General features: G+C 42.4%; 1 protein-coding gene across 1 annotated transcript in view; it reads right to left on the bottom strand.

The window, feature by feature from the left end:
- Window positions 1–1,326: 1,326 nt before the first annotated feature.
- Window positions 1,327–18,178, bottom strand: part of LOC117345760 (phospholipase A2 inhibitor and Ly6/PLAUR domain-containing protein-like) — a 37,968-nt gene continuing 21,116 nt past the window's right edge. The window contains exons 4-5 of the mRNA XM_033914880.1: window positions 13,677–13,823; window positions 1,327–1,647 (exon numbers count right to left, since the gene is read on the bottom strand). Coding sequence (XP_033770771.1) covers window positions 1,529–1,647; window positions 13,677–13,823 — 266 coding nt within the window. The 3' untranslated portion in view covers window positions 1,327–1,528. The remainder of the gene's footprint in view (window positions 1,648–13,676; window positions 13,824–18,178) is intronic.

Genomic DNA, 18,178 nt, shown 5'->3' on the forward strand with positions numbered 1-18,178 from the left:
ATCTGTTGCTGACATCAGCTGCAGAAAAAAACAGGGGAAAACAACACCACAACCACAAAATTGCACAAATCAGAGTGGAATTGTCCAAAAGAGAATGATGTGCATTAAAGAAGTATCCTCCAATATGTCTGATAATTTGAAGATCTTTATTACTCAAACATCAATAAAGAACATTCATCGACTCGACATGTACATGTTTCGGCCATCAAGGCTTGCCTCAGGAGTCTAAAAAGTACGGATGATGATGTGAGAAGTATGCTCGTACTCAGAGAAGATCCAGCTGAAAGCAATTTGCAGTGATGATGCAGATAGGAGGGCATCAGAAGCAATTGTAACTATGCACAGTTAGCTTTACAGGTTCCAACATAGCACATCAGCTAGTATCTGCTTAAGCTTCCAGTTTCCTGCCTATATTTTACATTGTTCTGCCCTCTTCCTAAATTCCCTTCCAAGCGGACTCTATCCACGTTCTGGATTCTTCCAAAGCATCAGAGCCCCCTCCCTAACATGATTCAATTCCCTTGAAACAGTCAAGCATTTTCCCACATGACTCAATCATCCCTCTTGCCTCCTCCAAACTAGTCATGTACTCCCTCTCACCCCCCAAATAGTCAAGCACATTCCAATCCCACCCAACTAAAGATACCCATTCTAAATCCATGGTGGTCTAGTAATTAAGGTGGACAAATGTGAACCCCATTTGCTCCTGACCCTAGTGGCTTCAGAAACAAAATGGCTTCCATGAATTCTAGTGGTAGTTTCATGGTTTTATGCAGGTTGCAAATGAATATTGGCTGAGACCCACATAAGATTTGATAGTGAAGACATGTTTGGTCATACCCAAATATTCAGTGCCAGTGCCTGGATATGGCCCAGCATTGACTATCTGAACTTAAGTTTCTCTTTTACAAAGACATTTAACATAGGCTGCTGTGGTATTGCCATGAAGTCCATAGTGATTTAAAGGGTTTCAGGACAATTGCTTCAAGGCTGCTGTTAGTGCAGATTTGTAAAAGAGGGGTTAGCTAGCAAAGGTCACTGGTTAAAAAACACACAGAGTGACATAGGCTGAATATTGATTAGTCACTTTTAATGTTCCTGAAATTAGGAATTTACTGAAATTCTGAGGATAACTTTAGGGACTAATCTCTGCTATATTTTCAGAGACTAATTTAAGAGCTTAGCTCTTAAAGTTAAAAACATAAATCCTTTGAATATTAGGCCCAAAGCTTTTATCTTCTTAGTGTATGTTATAGTGTCTGCATGTATGGTATGCTGATTAACAAAGCAATAACACATGAATGATAAGGACAAAGGATTATAGTCAATCATTTATTTATTTTTTCCTTTGAGTATTTAATTAACTATTGATTTTAAGGTAATTCCATACAAATCTTGAGAACTGACAAAATTAGTCAGACTCCAGGATTCAGGACTTCAACTATGCCTGAGTCCAGCTACAATGATCATAGTAGTTAATCTTAGAATCTGATCAAGATATGAGATTACAGAGATGCTTTCTGATGTGTTACATACAGTTCAGTGTCGTATAATTATGGATTGTCAATCCTTTTAGCAATCCGGGGCCAAATTCACAGGATCCACTTACAATGCATCCCCGTGAGGCAAGTTGATGAAATGGACGACCTGTTCACAGAGAGAAATTATAGGTCATTTTTACTGCTCGTAGCATGTTCAAATGGAAGTGTCCTCCTACCTATTGTATTATGTTACCCATCCTCTTATTTAATCATATGATCACCATGAGTTCACTGAACCAATCATTCAGAAGTCTTGCAAATGTGCTTGTTCATCCAATTACTATATACTCACCCGGCCAAGCTAGTGCATATATCATAACTGAAATCGATCATTATCATCCTTTGTCCCAAGATGTACACTAATGCTTGATCTAGCTTCATTATAGACCATCACTGGTACATTTTATTTCTACCAAAAATGTAAATGTGGCGTGAACTATGACTTATGTTAGTTAACAAATAATCACCTTGATTTGGAGCACCGGTGTCTATATAACAATTGTAACTTCTTTAAGCTATATGTTTTTAAAGAATTTGGGGGGGATCTTCACATCGGTGGATTTTTAAATACCAAAATAAGAACTCATCAGGTTAATAATGAGTGAAAATATCAAATGACCTGTGGCTTTTGCCAATGGTGTACAAATGCTTTAGTTGGACCAGAATGGATTCATCTAAAACCAGGAAAGATCTTTTGCAGTAATAGAAGAACAGGTTGTGACTCAACATATATAATGTATTTAATATAACATCCTTGTCAAAAAATATATGTTGGGCGCACTATTCGTTCAATAAAAATCAGATTGCCTGAACATAAATCTACAGTAGAGTCTGCACGGAGAATGATATAGCTCCCTTGGTCCACCATTGGCAATTAATGGGACACTCTATGACATCCGATGGTGCATATTGGGTATAGTGGAAATCAGGTGGGAGGGTGGTAACATTGAGAAAATATTTAACTGGAAAGAACGCTGGATTTTTCTGTTAAATGCCCTCACCCCGGAGGAACTGAATGAAGAGTTAGACTGGTTGTCGCTGATTTAGATATCAGTTGGCTTGCAGTTCTCTGAATATGATTAATGACCCTGGATGTTATTGCATTATATACTAACATCCCGCAGGATGCGGCTATCACTCCGGTTAAAAACATATTTAGATAGGTTACCAATGTCAGCAGAGAAGATTTCACTGTTATCATCATTCATCAGTGTAGCTATGGGGGCCACAGTGGCCCCCATGATTGCCTGCCTGTACATGACGGAGTTTGAGAGTAAATATGTATACAGTCAATAATAAGGAAAAATCATATCATGGAAGGTTCATTGATGACATTATTGTAATTTGGAAGGGAACCAATAGAGTTACAGGGATTTTTGACATACATCAATTGAGTAGACAATAACATTAAATTTGACAGTAAATGGGACAGAAAACAAATACAATTTTTAGACATCACCATATCCATATAGGGTATTCAACAAACCTGTATAGAAAAAGTACCGACCGAAATTCGTTGCTGCACTATAGCAGCTTTCATCCAAAAAATCTTCATTTCTTGGTGGTTTACACAATAGTAATTACAACAAGTTTGGCGGTATATAAAAATAAACTATTATTATTATTACTGAGAAATAGAATCTCCTGGACTGAAGCCAATTTTAGGGCTTCCTGATTGACTGGCAATGCATCATGTAACTTGCATAAGTTCAAAGTACCAATCAAGATTTCTAACTACCCAGGCATGATGTGATGCTCACAATGATAATTCAGATTCAACTGAAGTAAAATAAAGGTAAGAGATTAAGCATAAGATTGAAATAAGATAATTTAAAGAAAATATAAGGCAGTGAAAGTTAATTGCACTGTGCGTTGTGATTTTCAATGCAGTTCAACTTATATGTAGTCTCCCTAATGATGTAATTCGAAACTCAGCTGGAGTTGGAGGATTTTGGATGATCACTTTTGTATAAACAAAAAACTGTGAACTGCAGATCCTCATTGCACATCATCACTGTGGAACATCTATGCTAAAAATAAGTAGCAATTTAAAGTTGGTGTTTTTTGAAGTTGAGTAGATATACGGGTGGGAACATACATGTGCGATGATGGTTCCCAGCAGTCTCACACACAGTTACAGCATTTTGCTAATGACTTGGGTAGAGGAGCACTGAGCACATTGTAAAGAGTCTGTCACTCAACAAAGGTTGTGGATATAGAGCATTAAGAAAGCTAAGAAAATATTTCAAAAAAATAGTAAAAATATAAAGAAGCATTACAGCATTATATTTTTGATGCATATAGTGTGAATGCTGTATAGCATAAATAAAAATCCCAAGCACAATAAGGTTACAAATAAGGTGTCAGCTGATTAAACAGCAGATAAGTTCTGAAAAATGCATAAGAACATAAGCAATGCCTCCGCTGGGTCAGACCTGAGGTCCATCGTGCCAAGCAGTCCACACATATGGCGGCCCAACAGGTCCAGGACCTGTGCAGTAATCCTCTATCTATACCCCTCTATTCCCTTTTTCCAGCAGGAAATTGTCCAGTCCTTTCTTGAACCCCGATACCATACGCTGCCCTATTACGCCCTCTGGAAGTGCATTCCAGGTGTCTACCACATGTTGGGTAAAGAAGAACTTCCTAGCATTCGTTTTGGATCTTTTCGAAAGTTTAAAGAATCTGTCCCTCTCCACTCTCTATGCCTTTCATGATCTTGTAAGTCTCTATCATATCCCCTCTAAGTCTCCTCTTCTCCAGGGAAAGGAGTCCCAGTTTCTCCAATCTCTCAGTGTATGAAAGATTTTCCATACCTTTTATCAGATGTGTCGCTCTCCTCTGAATCCTCTCGAGTAACGCCATATCCTTCTTAAGGTACGGTGACCAATATTGGACGCACCATCGCCCGATACAACGGCAGGATAACTTCTTTCATTCTGGTAGTAATACCCTTCTTGATTATACCTAGCATTCTATTTGCTCTCTTAGTGGCCGCTACACACTGTGCCGTCGGTTTCATTGTCATGTCCACCATTACCCCCAAGTCCCTTTCTTGGGTACTCTCCTTCAATAACATCCCTCCCATCGTATAGCTGTACCTCGGGTTTCTGCTTCCCACATGTAGTACTTTTCATTCTCAACGTTGAACTTCATCTGACATCTCGTCGCCCATTCCCCTAGTTTGTTCAAGTCTCTTTGCAATTCTTTGCAATCCTCTTTAGTCCAACTCCACTAAATAGTTTGGTGTCATCTGCAAATTTTATTATCTCACACTTCGTCCCTGTTTCTAGATCATTTATAAATATATTAAATAGCAGCGGCCCAAGCACCGAGCCCTGTGCAGTCCGAGTAGTGGCCCTTCACTCCTACTCTCTGTTTTCTACCCACCAACCAGTTTCTGATCCATTTATGTACGTCTCCTTGCACCCCATGGTTCTTTAGTTTCCGAAGTAGGCGTTCATGGGGTACCTTGTCAAAGGCTTTTTGGAAATCTAGATATATGATGTCTATGGGGTCACCTCTGTCCATCCATTTGTTAATTCCTTCGAAGAAGTGCAATAAGTTCGTTAGGCATGATTTCCCCTTGCAGAAACCATGTTGTCTGGTTATCAGAAGTTTGTTTCTTTCAAAATGTTCATCGATGTTGTCTTTCATCAATGCTTCCGCCATTTCTGCTGTGGCCATTTGTAATGAATGACATGAGCAAGGGGGCATCTTATGTCTTTGTAAGAGGCAGTGCTTGTGCCGTCTTATTTAAAAGTCTATTTAAAGGGTTATTTAAAAGAACATTAAAAGAACGATTGTTAGAATGAATTTAGAGAAACATAGAAACATGATGGCAGATAAAGGCCAAATGGCCTATCTAGTCTGCCCATTCACAGTAACCATTATCTCTTTCATAGGCAGTACAATGCTTTTCTGTTTGGGGGGCCCAAAAGCTCCGCCCTAGACCCCGCCCCAGAACTGCCCAAGCTCTGCCCCAGACCCCGCCCCCATAATAATAGTACTAATTCTAAAAGCCATTTCTTCCATTCATTTTTCATATACACACAATATAATCTATCATAATAAAATCCTTAGCCTTAGGGCACATCAGTTCACCCTCTACAGCCAGCCCTGTGGAGGCGGGTTTGGGGGTCCATATAGCCCGTTCCCATACAATTTAAACAAATTTTTAAAAATCACCAACAGCGTCCCTTTTCCGGGGCCCTGCCTTCTTCTGACACAACTTCCTACTTCCGTAAAGGTGGAACACATCAGAGAGTTGTGTGAAAGGGGACCAGTAATCAGACAAGGAAGCTGCAGGTTGCTGGTAGGTGACCAGTTATGAGGGTGAGGTGAGGTGCCAGATGGTAGATAGGGAATAGAGTGGAGACGTGCTGGCATGTGGACAATGGAAGAGAGATGGAAGACCACGGGAATATCAATCAGATTGGTCTTTTCGTCTCCGAATGAACCTGGAAGGGAGGGAGACAGGCAGACACACAGAGAGTGGCCAAGGACAGAGAGACAGACAGACAGAAAGACAGACAGACACACAGACAGTGGCCAAGAAGAGAGACAGACAGACAGACAGACACACAGACAGCGGTCAAGGAGAGAAACAGACAGACAGCGGCCAAGGAAAGAGAGAGACAGACAGAAAGACAGACAGATAGCAGCCAATGAGAGAGAGAGGGAAAGAGACAGAAAGACAGGCAGACACACAGACAGCAGCCAAGGAGAGAGAGAGAGAAAGACAGACAGACACACAGACCAAGAACCAAGGAGAGAGAGAGACAGAAAGACAGACACACAGCGGCCAGAGAGACAGAAAGACAGACAGACACAACAACGGCTAAGGAGAGAGAGAGAGAGACAGAAAGACAGATAGACAGCGACCAAAGAGAGAGACAGAGAGACAGAAAGCTAGAAACACACAGACAGTGGCCAAGGAGAGAGAGAGAGAGAGAGAGAAAGAGAGAGAGACAGAAAGACAGCGGCCAAAGAGAGAGAAAGAGACAGACAGACAGACAGACACACAGACAGCGGCCAAAGATAGAGAGACAGACAGACACACAGACAGCGGCCAAGGAGAGACAGACAGACAGACAGACACACAGACAGAAAGGCAAACAGACACACAGACAACAGCCAAGGAAACAGAAAGTAGGCAGGACCCAGCCGCGAGGAAGACCCGAAGCAAGTAAAAGCAGCAAGTTGTAAGCTTCCCTCTGGGGCTCTAACGTGTGCGTGCCAGCTGCCCTTCTCTTCTCTCCCCCCCTCGGGAAGTAACTTCCGGTTTTGGAGGGAAGAGAAGGGAAGCCAGCATGCACACGTTAGGGCCCTGGAGCGTGGGTTCAATTTGCATGCTGGCAAAAAAAAAAGGCAGGAGTCAAACAATTTTCAGTGGCGAGTCAACCTGGGAAGGATCATCGGCGGCAGCAGCAGGATTCACTGGGCACGGAGAACACTGCGGGGGTTTAATTTGGTGCTGGAGGGAGGGGAAGTGATCGCCTGTTCAATTGTCCCTGCACACAGATTTGGGATGCTGTCCCTGAAAATGGGACATTTAGGAGTCCCAAAGCAGTGGGTCGGGACAACGGGATGGTCGGTTTAATAACTGGACGGTCCCATTGAAAACGGGACATATCGTCACCTTAGACATAACTGACAGAGCTCAGCAAGGAAAGCAGTACCCCAGCTACTTTTCTCTAGAAGCCTTTGGATATGCTCACTGCTCAGGCACGTCTGTTCCCATCTGCCAATGTCATGCAGGACCTCCTCAGTCTAAACATTTTCGTGGAGCAGACTGGACTTGGTTTTTTTTTTTTCTCAGTCGCCTCAGCGCCAAATATTTTTTCATCTTGTAAGTCCTGTTGATGTCTTACAGTTCTCTTTCATGAGTTTTCTGGTACTTCCTTAGGCAGGTTTTCCATCATGGTTCAAGTTTTATTTCTTTGTTCTATTAGCTTGATGCAGGCCATTTATAGATCTCGATCTCTTTGCTGAGGCATTTTTGTACCGGTTCTGCCTCTCCTGCCCACCCGCCAGCACCTTGCTACCGGACAGCATGCCTACTGGTTGGCAGTCTTTGCCGCACCCCTTTGCAGGCATCCACTTCTCCAGCCCGCCACGTGTCTACCTTTAATTTTTTAGAAAAGCACTGTGGCTCCAGTGTCTGCTCTCCGTCCAAGCAGAAACATGAAGTCTTCAGAGAAGGCAGGCTTCAGTGGTCTCATGTCCATCCACTTTGTTTTCCAGGCTAGATAGCCTATTTTTCAAATCCAAATTTTCTGAAACAATAGTAGTGTAACGTGCTGTAAGTTGCTGCATTTGAGTCCCCAAGGAGAGTTGTAAGTTAGATATTGCTTCCCAAAGTGTTTCCATATTAAAGACCTTGGGTCTCTGCATAGGTGTAAGTTCTAAACCCAGACCCACTGGTGCAATTAAAGTACCTGCAACCTCAGGTGAAGGTAAATTCAACTTGAGGAAATCCTGAGGGATCCGCTGTTTCAACTCCTCCGAGTGCTCCGATGGGTGAATTAGCTTCACCACTCCTCCTGCTGAATCAACTCCCACACTCGGCTGGTCAGGAGAGAGAACACCCCGGGACGCTCTTTCTTCCAGTTGCTGCTCTAAAGCCCCAGGACAACTCGGAGGACTCCGCTCCTTCGGAAATAGAGATGTTGCCTTGAGGGAGAGTGCTGATGCCTCAGCTTGTGTGCCTCTCTCAGCTGAGGAAAACTCTGGCCTACTCATTCGGGTCCCACACTGGAGAAAGGCATCCATCAGGTCTGCTGCCGCCGAAGATTCATCCGGGAACAACCGGAACTTGGATTTACGTTTGACCATCGATAAGGTAAAAAGCAGCACCCAGGCACCTCCATGGCGTCTTAGTTCCGGCTTAAAGCAACCATCTTAGTTAAGCCACTCCCTACGAAAGTGTAGCCGCTAGGTCTTTCTTCATGTTATTCACACAATCCGGGGTGTTCACTCTATTGTAGATTTTGGTATCGTCCGCAAAGAGGCAAATCTTACCCGGCAGCTCTTCTACAATTTCGCTGATAAAAATGTTAAAAAGAAAAGGCCCAAGAATAGAATCTTGAGGTACATCAATGGTCACATCCCTTTCCTCAGAGTATTCTCCATTAATCACTACCCTCTGTTGACTTCCACTCAATCAGTTTGTGGCTCAGCCTGTCACTGTGGGGCCCATCTCGAGGGCACTCAGTTTATTAATTAGATGTCTGTGTAGAACACTGTCAAAGGTTTTGCTAAAATCTAAATGCACTACATCCTCTACCCAATTCTCTGGTCACCCAGTCAAAGAAATTAATCAGATTTGTCTGACAAGACCTACCTCTGGTCCTGTAATCCACCAGATTCCAGAAACTTCACCATTCTCTGTTTTAAAAGTGTTTCCATTAATTTGCCTACCACAGAAGTCAGACTTACTGGCCTGTTATTCTCTACTTCTTCCTTACTTCCACTTTTGTGTAGAGGGACCACATCTGTCCTTCTCCAGTCCCCTGGTATCATCCCTGACTCTAGAGAAGCATTGAAAATGTCAGTCAGTGGAACCACCAGAACTTCCCTAAGTTCCTTCAGTACCCTCGACTATACATCATCCGCCCCCATCGCTTTGTGTACCTTTAATTTAGCTAGCTCCCCATGAATACAACCCTCTGAAAATCGATCAGAGTCTACCACGCTTCCATCCCTTTTTAAATTACCTGCAAATTACCAGCAAATTTGCTGCTATATCCCATGAAAATTTCTGATGAAGCCAACTATGTAAGGTGAAATAGGACCCGTCTAAAGCATAAAGCAACAGGGGCAACTTTGACATTATACTTGTCTATAATCACTGGCTAGCATGCATTTTTGTGCCATGAAGTTAAGAGAACATTAAGATAAGTGGCGATTATTTTTTATAGTTAGATATATTGCTACTTTGCACTTCAGCTGGTAATTTACAGCATTTTTAATATTGAGCCATGATATAAGAGAAAACGTGGGCAAAATTTATTGCCTAGCACTGGTGTGATGACTTTTGGTACACAACAGAAAAAAAGTAAATAAAAATAAAACAAAAACTCGCTAAAGTTAAAAATTTATACAAAAAATTGGGTTTTGTGATAAGTATGAAGGTTTTTTTGACCCATGAATGATACCTACCACCACCTTACTCTCACTACAGAAATCTATGGGGCTCATAATCGAAAGAGAAAAACATCCAAAAACCGGCCTAAGTCGGCATTTGGACGATCATCAATCAAAAACATTGATGTGCCGATAATGAAACCGGGTTTTGGACGTATTTATAAACAACCTAGGCCTTCATAGTGCCGCTGAACGACCAGAGCTAAATGGGGCGTGTCAGCAGGAGTATCGAGGACAGGAGTGGGGTGGGACGGTGGGCAGGCTAAGACTTAGTCGTACAGTATGTATAACCGAACGTTTTACAACAGAGCCTAGATTGAACTTGGACGTTGTGACTTAGACAATTTAAAGCATGGTCTAAGTCACAAAAACCCACCTAAAGTCACCAGATAAGCACTGCAAACACATAATACAGATCCCCACACACTAGCCCAGTGATCATCGACCCTCCCCCCCATAAAAATATTAATCACAACATAAAAATTGTGCCTCCAGAACATCATCACCTGGCAGCCTGGCATAGGAAAGCCTAATCGTGCTGCACAGAGGCGTCTTAAGCCGTCCTGGGGGTGGGTTAGGGATCCATGGAGAGGAGGACCCATGCGCATAAGCCCCTGTAATCACTGCATTGATATTGAAGCATGTGCACTCCCCTATACACCCCCAAAACCCTTTTGTACTGGCATATAAGTAGCTCCTGCAGCCATATGGGCTATTGGGGTGGTAGATAAGTGGGTCTAGGGGATTCTGGAGGTGGTTTGGGGGGCTCACCATCAGTGGCATACCTAGCATATGTGACACCCGGGGCCCATCATTTTTTGGCACCCCCCCCAACCATCTGTACGAAAAACATGATTTTTAGTAACAAGCCACACATTACACATGAGTACCTAGGAAAAGGCATCATCTTACATATTGCAGTGACAGTACAACATCAATACACCCATTGTAAAACTAAACAAGCCAAACTAGTACAGATCAATCCTACATCGTCAATCCTAACAGAAAGCCATGTCTTTTGAACACTCAGAACACAGAAAACACCTTCGCCTAGTATGGAATATGTAATCACAAACTAACCCCTCCCCCTTTTCCAAAACTGTAGTGTGGATTTTAGCCACTGTGGTAACAGCTCTGACGCTCATAGAATTCTGAGCATCAGAGCTGCTACCACCATGGCTGGCGTTAAACACTCCACAGTTTTGTAAAAGATGGGATAAAATAAAAATATATAGACAAAGGTTAAATTGAACCAGAAAGAAGCTGGACTCTACATACAGTGCAATACCATAGAAACAGTGACACATGTCTCCTAAAGCAATAAATAAATAGAAAATTTTTGTTCTACCTTTGTCTTCTCTGGTTTCTGCTTTCCTCATCTTCTTGTTACTGTCTTCCTTCCATCCCCTGCTGCCATCTATCTGCCCCTCCCTATATGGCATCTTCTCTCCTTCTATGCCCCTTCCAGAAACTGTATGCCTCCCCCTTCCATCTCTCCTTTCACCCCCATTGGTCTGGCATCTCTCTCCTCTCCTTCCCTCTCCCACACCTCTCTTCTGCAATCCCTTTCTTCCCTCATTTTCCTTTTCAATTTATTTTCTGCATCCATCTAGATTACGTTCTTACTACCCTCTCATCAATTTCCTTTTTTACTATCTACCCATAGCTCACCACCTCTTTCCTTCACCCCCTCCAGTATTTCCCTAACTCAATCCTTTTCCCCCATCATCTGCCCTCTTCTCTCCCCAATTCCATCATCTGCCCTTTCTCCCTACTTCCATCATCTGCCCTCTTCTCTCTCCCCTTTCTCCCCACTTCCATCATCTGCCCCCTTCTCTCAATCTCTCCATCCACAACAGGCCCATCTTTCTCCCTTTCTCACCTTTCTGATTTTGGCAACAAGATCTGCAACCCTCCCCGCCCCCACACCCCCATGATGACACTTAAGATTGGCAACGGGCCTCTTTCTACCCCTGGCATCAACAGAACTTCAGATCGGCAACGTGGTGCTCAATCTAAAGCGGAAACAGGAAGCTGAGTCAGGGGGAAGTTTTTGACGTGAGCACTAGAGAATGACACGGGGAAAAAATCTGTCCCCGTCACTGCACAGTCCCTTCACCACCCCGTCACCGCAGCATCCATACAAGCCTCAGTACTGCAATATTTAGCTTATTGCTTCCTTATAAATCAAAGTTCTGGCTGCTGAACTAGAGAAAGAGATGTTCAGCTGGAAGGGCTTTGTTTATAAATTTTTATCAACACAACTAATATACTACTTTATCATGAAGTAAAAAAAAAAAAGAAATATAATTTTTTTTCTACCTTTGCTGCCTGGTTTCTGTTTTCCTCATGTTCTCATTCAATTCCTTCCATCCACTGTCTCTCTTCTCTCTGCGTCTTCCATTTGCTCTGTTACTGTGCCTCTCCCTTTCTCTCCCCTTCCAAATTGGTCTGGCACCCATCTTCTTCCCTCCACTCCCCCCATAGTCTGGAATCTCTGTCTTCTTCCCTGCCAGCTTCTTCTCCCCCCTCTCTCTTCCCCATTTTCCTTCAGCATCTTCTCCCCACTCTCTCTTCCCCATGTCCTGTCAGCGTCCTTCTCCCCCCTGTCTTCCCCATGTCTTTTCAGCGTCCTTATCCCCCCTTGTCTTTCCCATGTCCTGTCAACGTCCTTCTCCCCCCCTCTGTCTTCCCCATGTCCTTTCAGCATCCTTCTCCCCCCCCCGTCTTCCCTATGTGGTTTCAGCGTCCTTCTTCCCTCTCTGTTTTATCCATTTCCCTTAAGCGTCTTTTCCTCTCTACTCCACCTTTCCTCCCTTTCTCCCTCCCTGCCGCTTACCTTCATGGCACTTCCCCCCCCACCCGCCTGACAATAGGCCCAGTCCGACAAACCTCCCTGCCCTGTGGCCGCGAGTCTAAATTACCTTCTTACAGCAGCCGAGCATTGTAGTTGCATATGGCTGCCATAAAGGTTGAGTCTAAATTACCTTCTTACAGCAGTCGAGCATTGTAGTTGCATATGGCTGCTGTAAAAGTTGTCCGGTTGCGTTAGAGATGACCTTTACGGCAGCCACACGCAGCTTCAATACTCCAGCTGCTGTAAGAAGGTAATTTAGTCTCGCGGCCACAAGGCAGGGAGGTTTGTCGGACTTGGCCTGTTGTCGGTTGGGCAGGCGGGAAAGCACCACAAAGGTAAGAAGCAGGGAGGGAGAAAGGGAGTTGTTTCAACACCATTCGCTGAATTTTCCGGACCTGGCTGGCTATGCACCCCCCCTAAGACTGCAACCAGGGCAGACCGCCCCCCCCCCCCTTGGTACGCTACTGCTCACCATGACCTATAAGGGAGCTGTAGTGATATGTTGACATGGCACCCTTTTTGTGAAGTTCATAGCAGTACCCTGTAATGTACCTCGCTATTTAGGTGTTATGTATGGGTGTTCAATCCATCACTTTGCAGACTCCTCCCACGTCCAACAGGGCTTATTCTAGGCATTTTTGACTTGGATGAAAAGTTGGATGAAAATGTGGTATACAGATGGACGATTTAGCAGCTTGGATGAATAGATCAGCTGGATATATACTTAGATGATTTTCGAAACTCAAAAAAATTTGGACGTATTTTTCGAAAATGTGACCTAAGCTGTTTTTTTACTTTGGATGACTTGCGGCTTAGACGAAAACGGACTTGGATGTTCCTTTCGATTATGCCCCTCCATGTGTTCTATGGTGTGGTGTTCTGAGGTCTTTTCCTTCATTATGTTGACAAAAGTAAGCGAGTTGACCTTGTGAGGAGCCATGCCAATGGAGCATTGATTTTGGGTGGGCCTGAGAAAGACCTCATGGACCTTCACTTTGGCAGATAAACTTCTGGAAATGAGTGAAGCATAAAGTTATACAATATTTGTTTCTCATTATCTAAATTTGAGGACTGCAGGGATCAAGTGAGCATGTCATCAACAACCACATCCTGAAATCTGCAATACGTACTTGGATTCCTCAATTCACCACTATAAACGTAACATTGATCCTGATTCCCAACACACTTGATGGTTCTTTCTGGAGTGCAATCATAGGAATCAATAGCATGGCAAACTGGGCACTCCAATCCATTCTCAGTGAGGTTTAAGGGTGGCACTAAGAATAAAGAAATAAATAAATTTCAGTGGATTTATGTATTATAGTATAAAGCAGTATTTCTCAACTTCTTCAAGCCAAGTACCTCCTAAGTCTAACAAATATCAACCGAGTATCCCTGCCCAAGCTCCGCCCCAGACCCACCCAGGCTCCGCCCCTGACCCAACCCCCATAATAATAATACTAATTGTAATGCAATTTCTTCCATCCATTTTTCATATACACACAATATAATCTTATTAATACATAATGGTAACCACAACATTAAAAACAAAAACATAAAAGTACACTGTATGCTGAGAATTATCATTTATATTCGAGGATTTTTTTTCAGAGTTCAAGGCAGATGACTTTAAAATATGCAATGTCATCTCAGAAACAACTATAGAAAAATAGAAAAATGTAGTGCAAAATATAGACAGCAGACATAAATTCTCAAAATGGGCACATTTTGATCACTAAATTGAAAATAAAATCATTTTCCTACCTTTGTTGGCTGGTGATTGCATGAGCCTCTGGTTGCACTTCCTTCTGACTGTGCATCCAATATTTATTTATTTATGCCTCCTGCATGCTTCCTCTCCTCCTGACCTCATTCCCTTCCCCAACCAACTTCTCTCTCTCTGTCCCTCCATGAGTCCATTTCTCCCTCTCTTATCCCCCGGATCATATATAGCATTTTTCACCACTGCCCACCAGCCCCATGCCCATTTCTCCTTCTATCACCCCTCTCCAGCACTAAGCCACATAACATAACATAATTTTTTATTTATATACCGCATAAGCAAGGCAACAGAAATACTATAAATAATAGCTTCAAATATGACAAATTAAAACTTAAAGGAAATGTAAGGATGGAAAAAGAATGGTAGAGTGTTCTCAGTAAAGAGGGAAAAGTTGTTATTAAATTAGGATCATTTAATCTGAGAAGAAGAATGTTTTTAAGAGTTTTCTAAAATGTATATAAGTGGTTGAGGAGCAGACTAGTTGATTCCAATCTGGATCTTTTGAAGCTGCTTGGTAGGCTAGGAGCTTGGATACGAATCTCTTGTGGGTAGAACCTTTAACTGATGGAAAGGTAAAAAATGATTGAGGTTTTGTGGTTCGCCCAGGTCTGGAGAAGGAAAATTGATTGGTAAGGTAGGAGGGTAATAATTCAGTAAGTGCTTTGTAAAAGAGACAGCCTAGTTTGAATAATACTTGAATAATTTCGATTTTCAGCCACTATGTCCAATATTCCTCTCCCTTGTATCCTCTTCAATCAATCCCTTTGTTCCCTCTCCACCACCATATTCAACATTTTTCCCTCTCATCCTTCTCTTGCCCATGCATCTCTAACTCTCTCTACTCTCTGTCCAATTTTCCTCTTTCTTCCATTCCCCATGTGCCATTATCTTGCTCTCTCACTCATACACTCATGCCCAACAATTCTCCCTTTCTATTCCCTCCCTCCTATGTCCCAAATTAGTGTCCCTTTCCTCCCTCCCTTCTGTATTCCATGTTCATGCCACCTCCATTCCTTCTGAGTCAAGTTCGTGCCCCCTCCCTGCCTTCCAGCAATTGCGCCCCTCCAATGCCCCAATGTGCTCCTTCTCCCCCTCCTTTCTCTCTTTATCCCAGAAAGATTGTGCCCCCTTACTTGTTCGAGCCACACTCACTCCATCTGCCTTCAGCAGCTTGTTTGGGGGACACGCAGGCAGTGATTCACACTCTGCATGTGGCTGGCCCACAAGCCTTCCCTCTGATGTGAGCTCTGACGTCAGAGAGAAGGTTTCCAAATCAACTACGTGCAACGTGTGAACTGCTGCTAGCTGCGCGTTCCCCCAACAAGCCGCTGAAGGCAGAAGGAGCGAGTGCATCAAGGAAGTAACTGGGAACCTCCTTCCCCCCACTGACCCAGAAGGCTTTCCTCTGACTTCAGCTCTGACATCAGAGGGAAGTCCTGTGAGTCAGCTTTAGGAAGGAGCGGGTGGGCAGTAAGGAGGGATCCCCGGTGGCTGCAGCATGGCTATGAAGTTTGGGTGGGCAGGGAATATTCTCCACATCGGTCATGTCGCGTACCCCCAAGGGTAAGCATACTACTTGTGTTGAAAAATACTGATATAAAGTAATACCTGACCAAAGTTTCATAATGTGAAGGTCCAACCCTATTTAAATGTAAGACTGTTGAGTTTTAGGGCTCCTTTTACAAAGCCGCATTACCGGTTATATCGCACGCACCGGTTTAGCGCGCGCTAGCTGGAAATCTACCACCTACTCAAAAGGAGGCGTAGCGGGTAGTGCGTGCGGCAATTTAGCGTGCGCTATTCTGTGCATTAAGGCTCTAGCGCGGCTTTGTAAAAGGAGCCCTTAGTTTATATTCAGATAATATATAGAAACAAAATATAAATGAAGTAAGGTGATACATTTTTTTATAGGACTGATAATGCATTTTTTGATTAGCTTTTGAATGAAACCCTTCTTCACATCAGAAATAATAATAATAATAATTTATTTTCTTATTTACTACCCAACTGGAAGTTCTGGACAGTTCACAACAAAAGAACTGAGACATATCAGCGAAGACACAAAATACAGTAGAATTCGGTGTAATATAATACAGTGAAATACAATATGTTGAAGTACAATGTAATATAATGGGAAATCATCCCATAAATTTACAAAACAAATAGGTTTTTATCGATTTTCTGAACTCAAGGTAAGATTGGGATTGGGCAATTAGAGGACACAACCAAGAGTTCATTTTCCCTGCTTGAAAAGCCAGAGTTTTTTTTTTTCTAAGAAACTTTTAAAACGACAGGCTTTCAGAGTGGGGTACATTAACATACCCGAGTTTCTTGTGTTCTTATTTGATGAGAATAATTTTAGTTGGGTGGATAAGTATGATGGTAGTAGTCCGAAGAGTGCTTTATAACAAATGCAGCCAAATTTAAAAATTTCTCTAGTTTCGAAAGAGAGCCAATGAAGTTGCACGTAAAAAGAGCTTACATGGTCAAACATTTTTAATCCAAAGATCAGATGAACAGCCACATTTTGAACCAGGCAAAGTCTTAGCAATATTTTCTTGGTTGACACTAGGTATGTGATATTACAATAGTCTAAGGTAGATAGGATGGTGGATTTAATATTTTTTTATGGTTCTTAGTTTCCATAAAATAGCGAAGCATTTTTTAGTCAGTTGGCCAGTGTGTTTCTGGAACGTTAGGTGTCGGTCTAGAGCAGTGGTCTCAAACTCAAACCCTTTGCAGGGCCACATTTTGGATTCATAGGTATTTGGAGGGCCTCAGAAAAAAAATAGTTAATGTCTTATTACAGAAATTACAATTTTGCATGAGTTAAAACTCTTTATAGTTTATAAATCTTTCATTTTGGCTGTCTTAATAATAATATTATAATTTATAGCTAAAGAGACATATGATCAAGAAACTGTTTTATTTGATAAACATACCGAGGGCCTCAAAATAGTACCTGGCGGGCCGCGAGTTTGAGACCACTGGTCTAGAATAACTCCCAAGATTTTGATGTGACTTGCTATCTCAAAATTTTCACCATTGAGTTGAATGGAGGTTTCCCTGAGTTTGTCATTGGGGCTAGCAAGAAAGATCTTAGTTTTCTCAAGGTTGAATTTCAATTTTGACTGCAACATCCATTGTTCTATTTTTCCCAGAATATTTGAGATTAGGATACTTAGTTCTGTTGAGAATGATCTCAATCTACACAGATATATTAAATATTGCAATGCCAACCAGAATATCACCTCTGTCAGACAGCACTTCAATAAAGGAGAACACTGCATCAATGATTTTATGGTGAGAACACTGAAGGGAAATTTTATAAGACAATGCAGAATATAAGGCCTTTGAAATCAAAATGATAAAATATCTTGACATCCACCAGACAGAACTTAACAAAGTTGGCTTTCTATCACATTACAAACCAAAACTTATACTGCTTTGTTACCTTCTTATCACCCATCCATATCTTCCTGTCTCTCCCCCTCCTGTCTCTCCCCCTTCCAGTTCTCCCTGTTTCTTCACCTTACCCTCCACTCCCTCTTCCTGTAAGACTGCCATTGGAATGCTTTTATGTTTCATTTATATATTTGGATATTTGTCAACATTTGCTTATTTGTGATATTCTACTTCTACGCTGATGTATTAGTATAGTGATATCATCAGCGTAGAAGTAGAATATCACAAATAAGCAAATGTTGACAAATATCCAAATATATAAATGAAACATAAAAGCATTCCAATGGCAGTCTTACAGGAAGAGGGAGTGGAGGGTAAGGTGAAGAAACAGGGAAAACTGGAAGGGGGAGAGACAGGAAGATATGGATGGGTGATAAGAAGGTA

This window comes from Geotrypetes seraphini, chromosome 11 (genome assembly GCF_902459505.1).
Source record: "Geotrypetes seraphini chromosome 11, aGeoSer1.1, whole genome shotgun sequence".
Taxonomy (NCBI): Eukaryota; Metazoa; Chordata; class Amphibia; order Gymnophiona; family Dermophiidae; genus Geotrypetes; species Geotrypetes seraphini.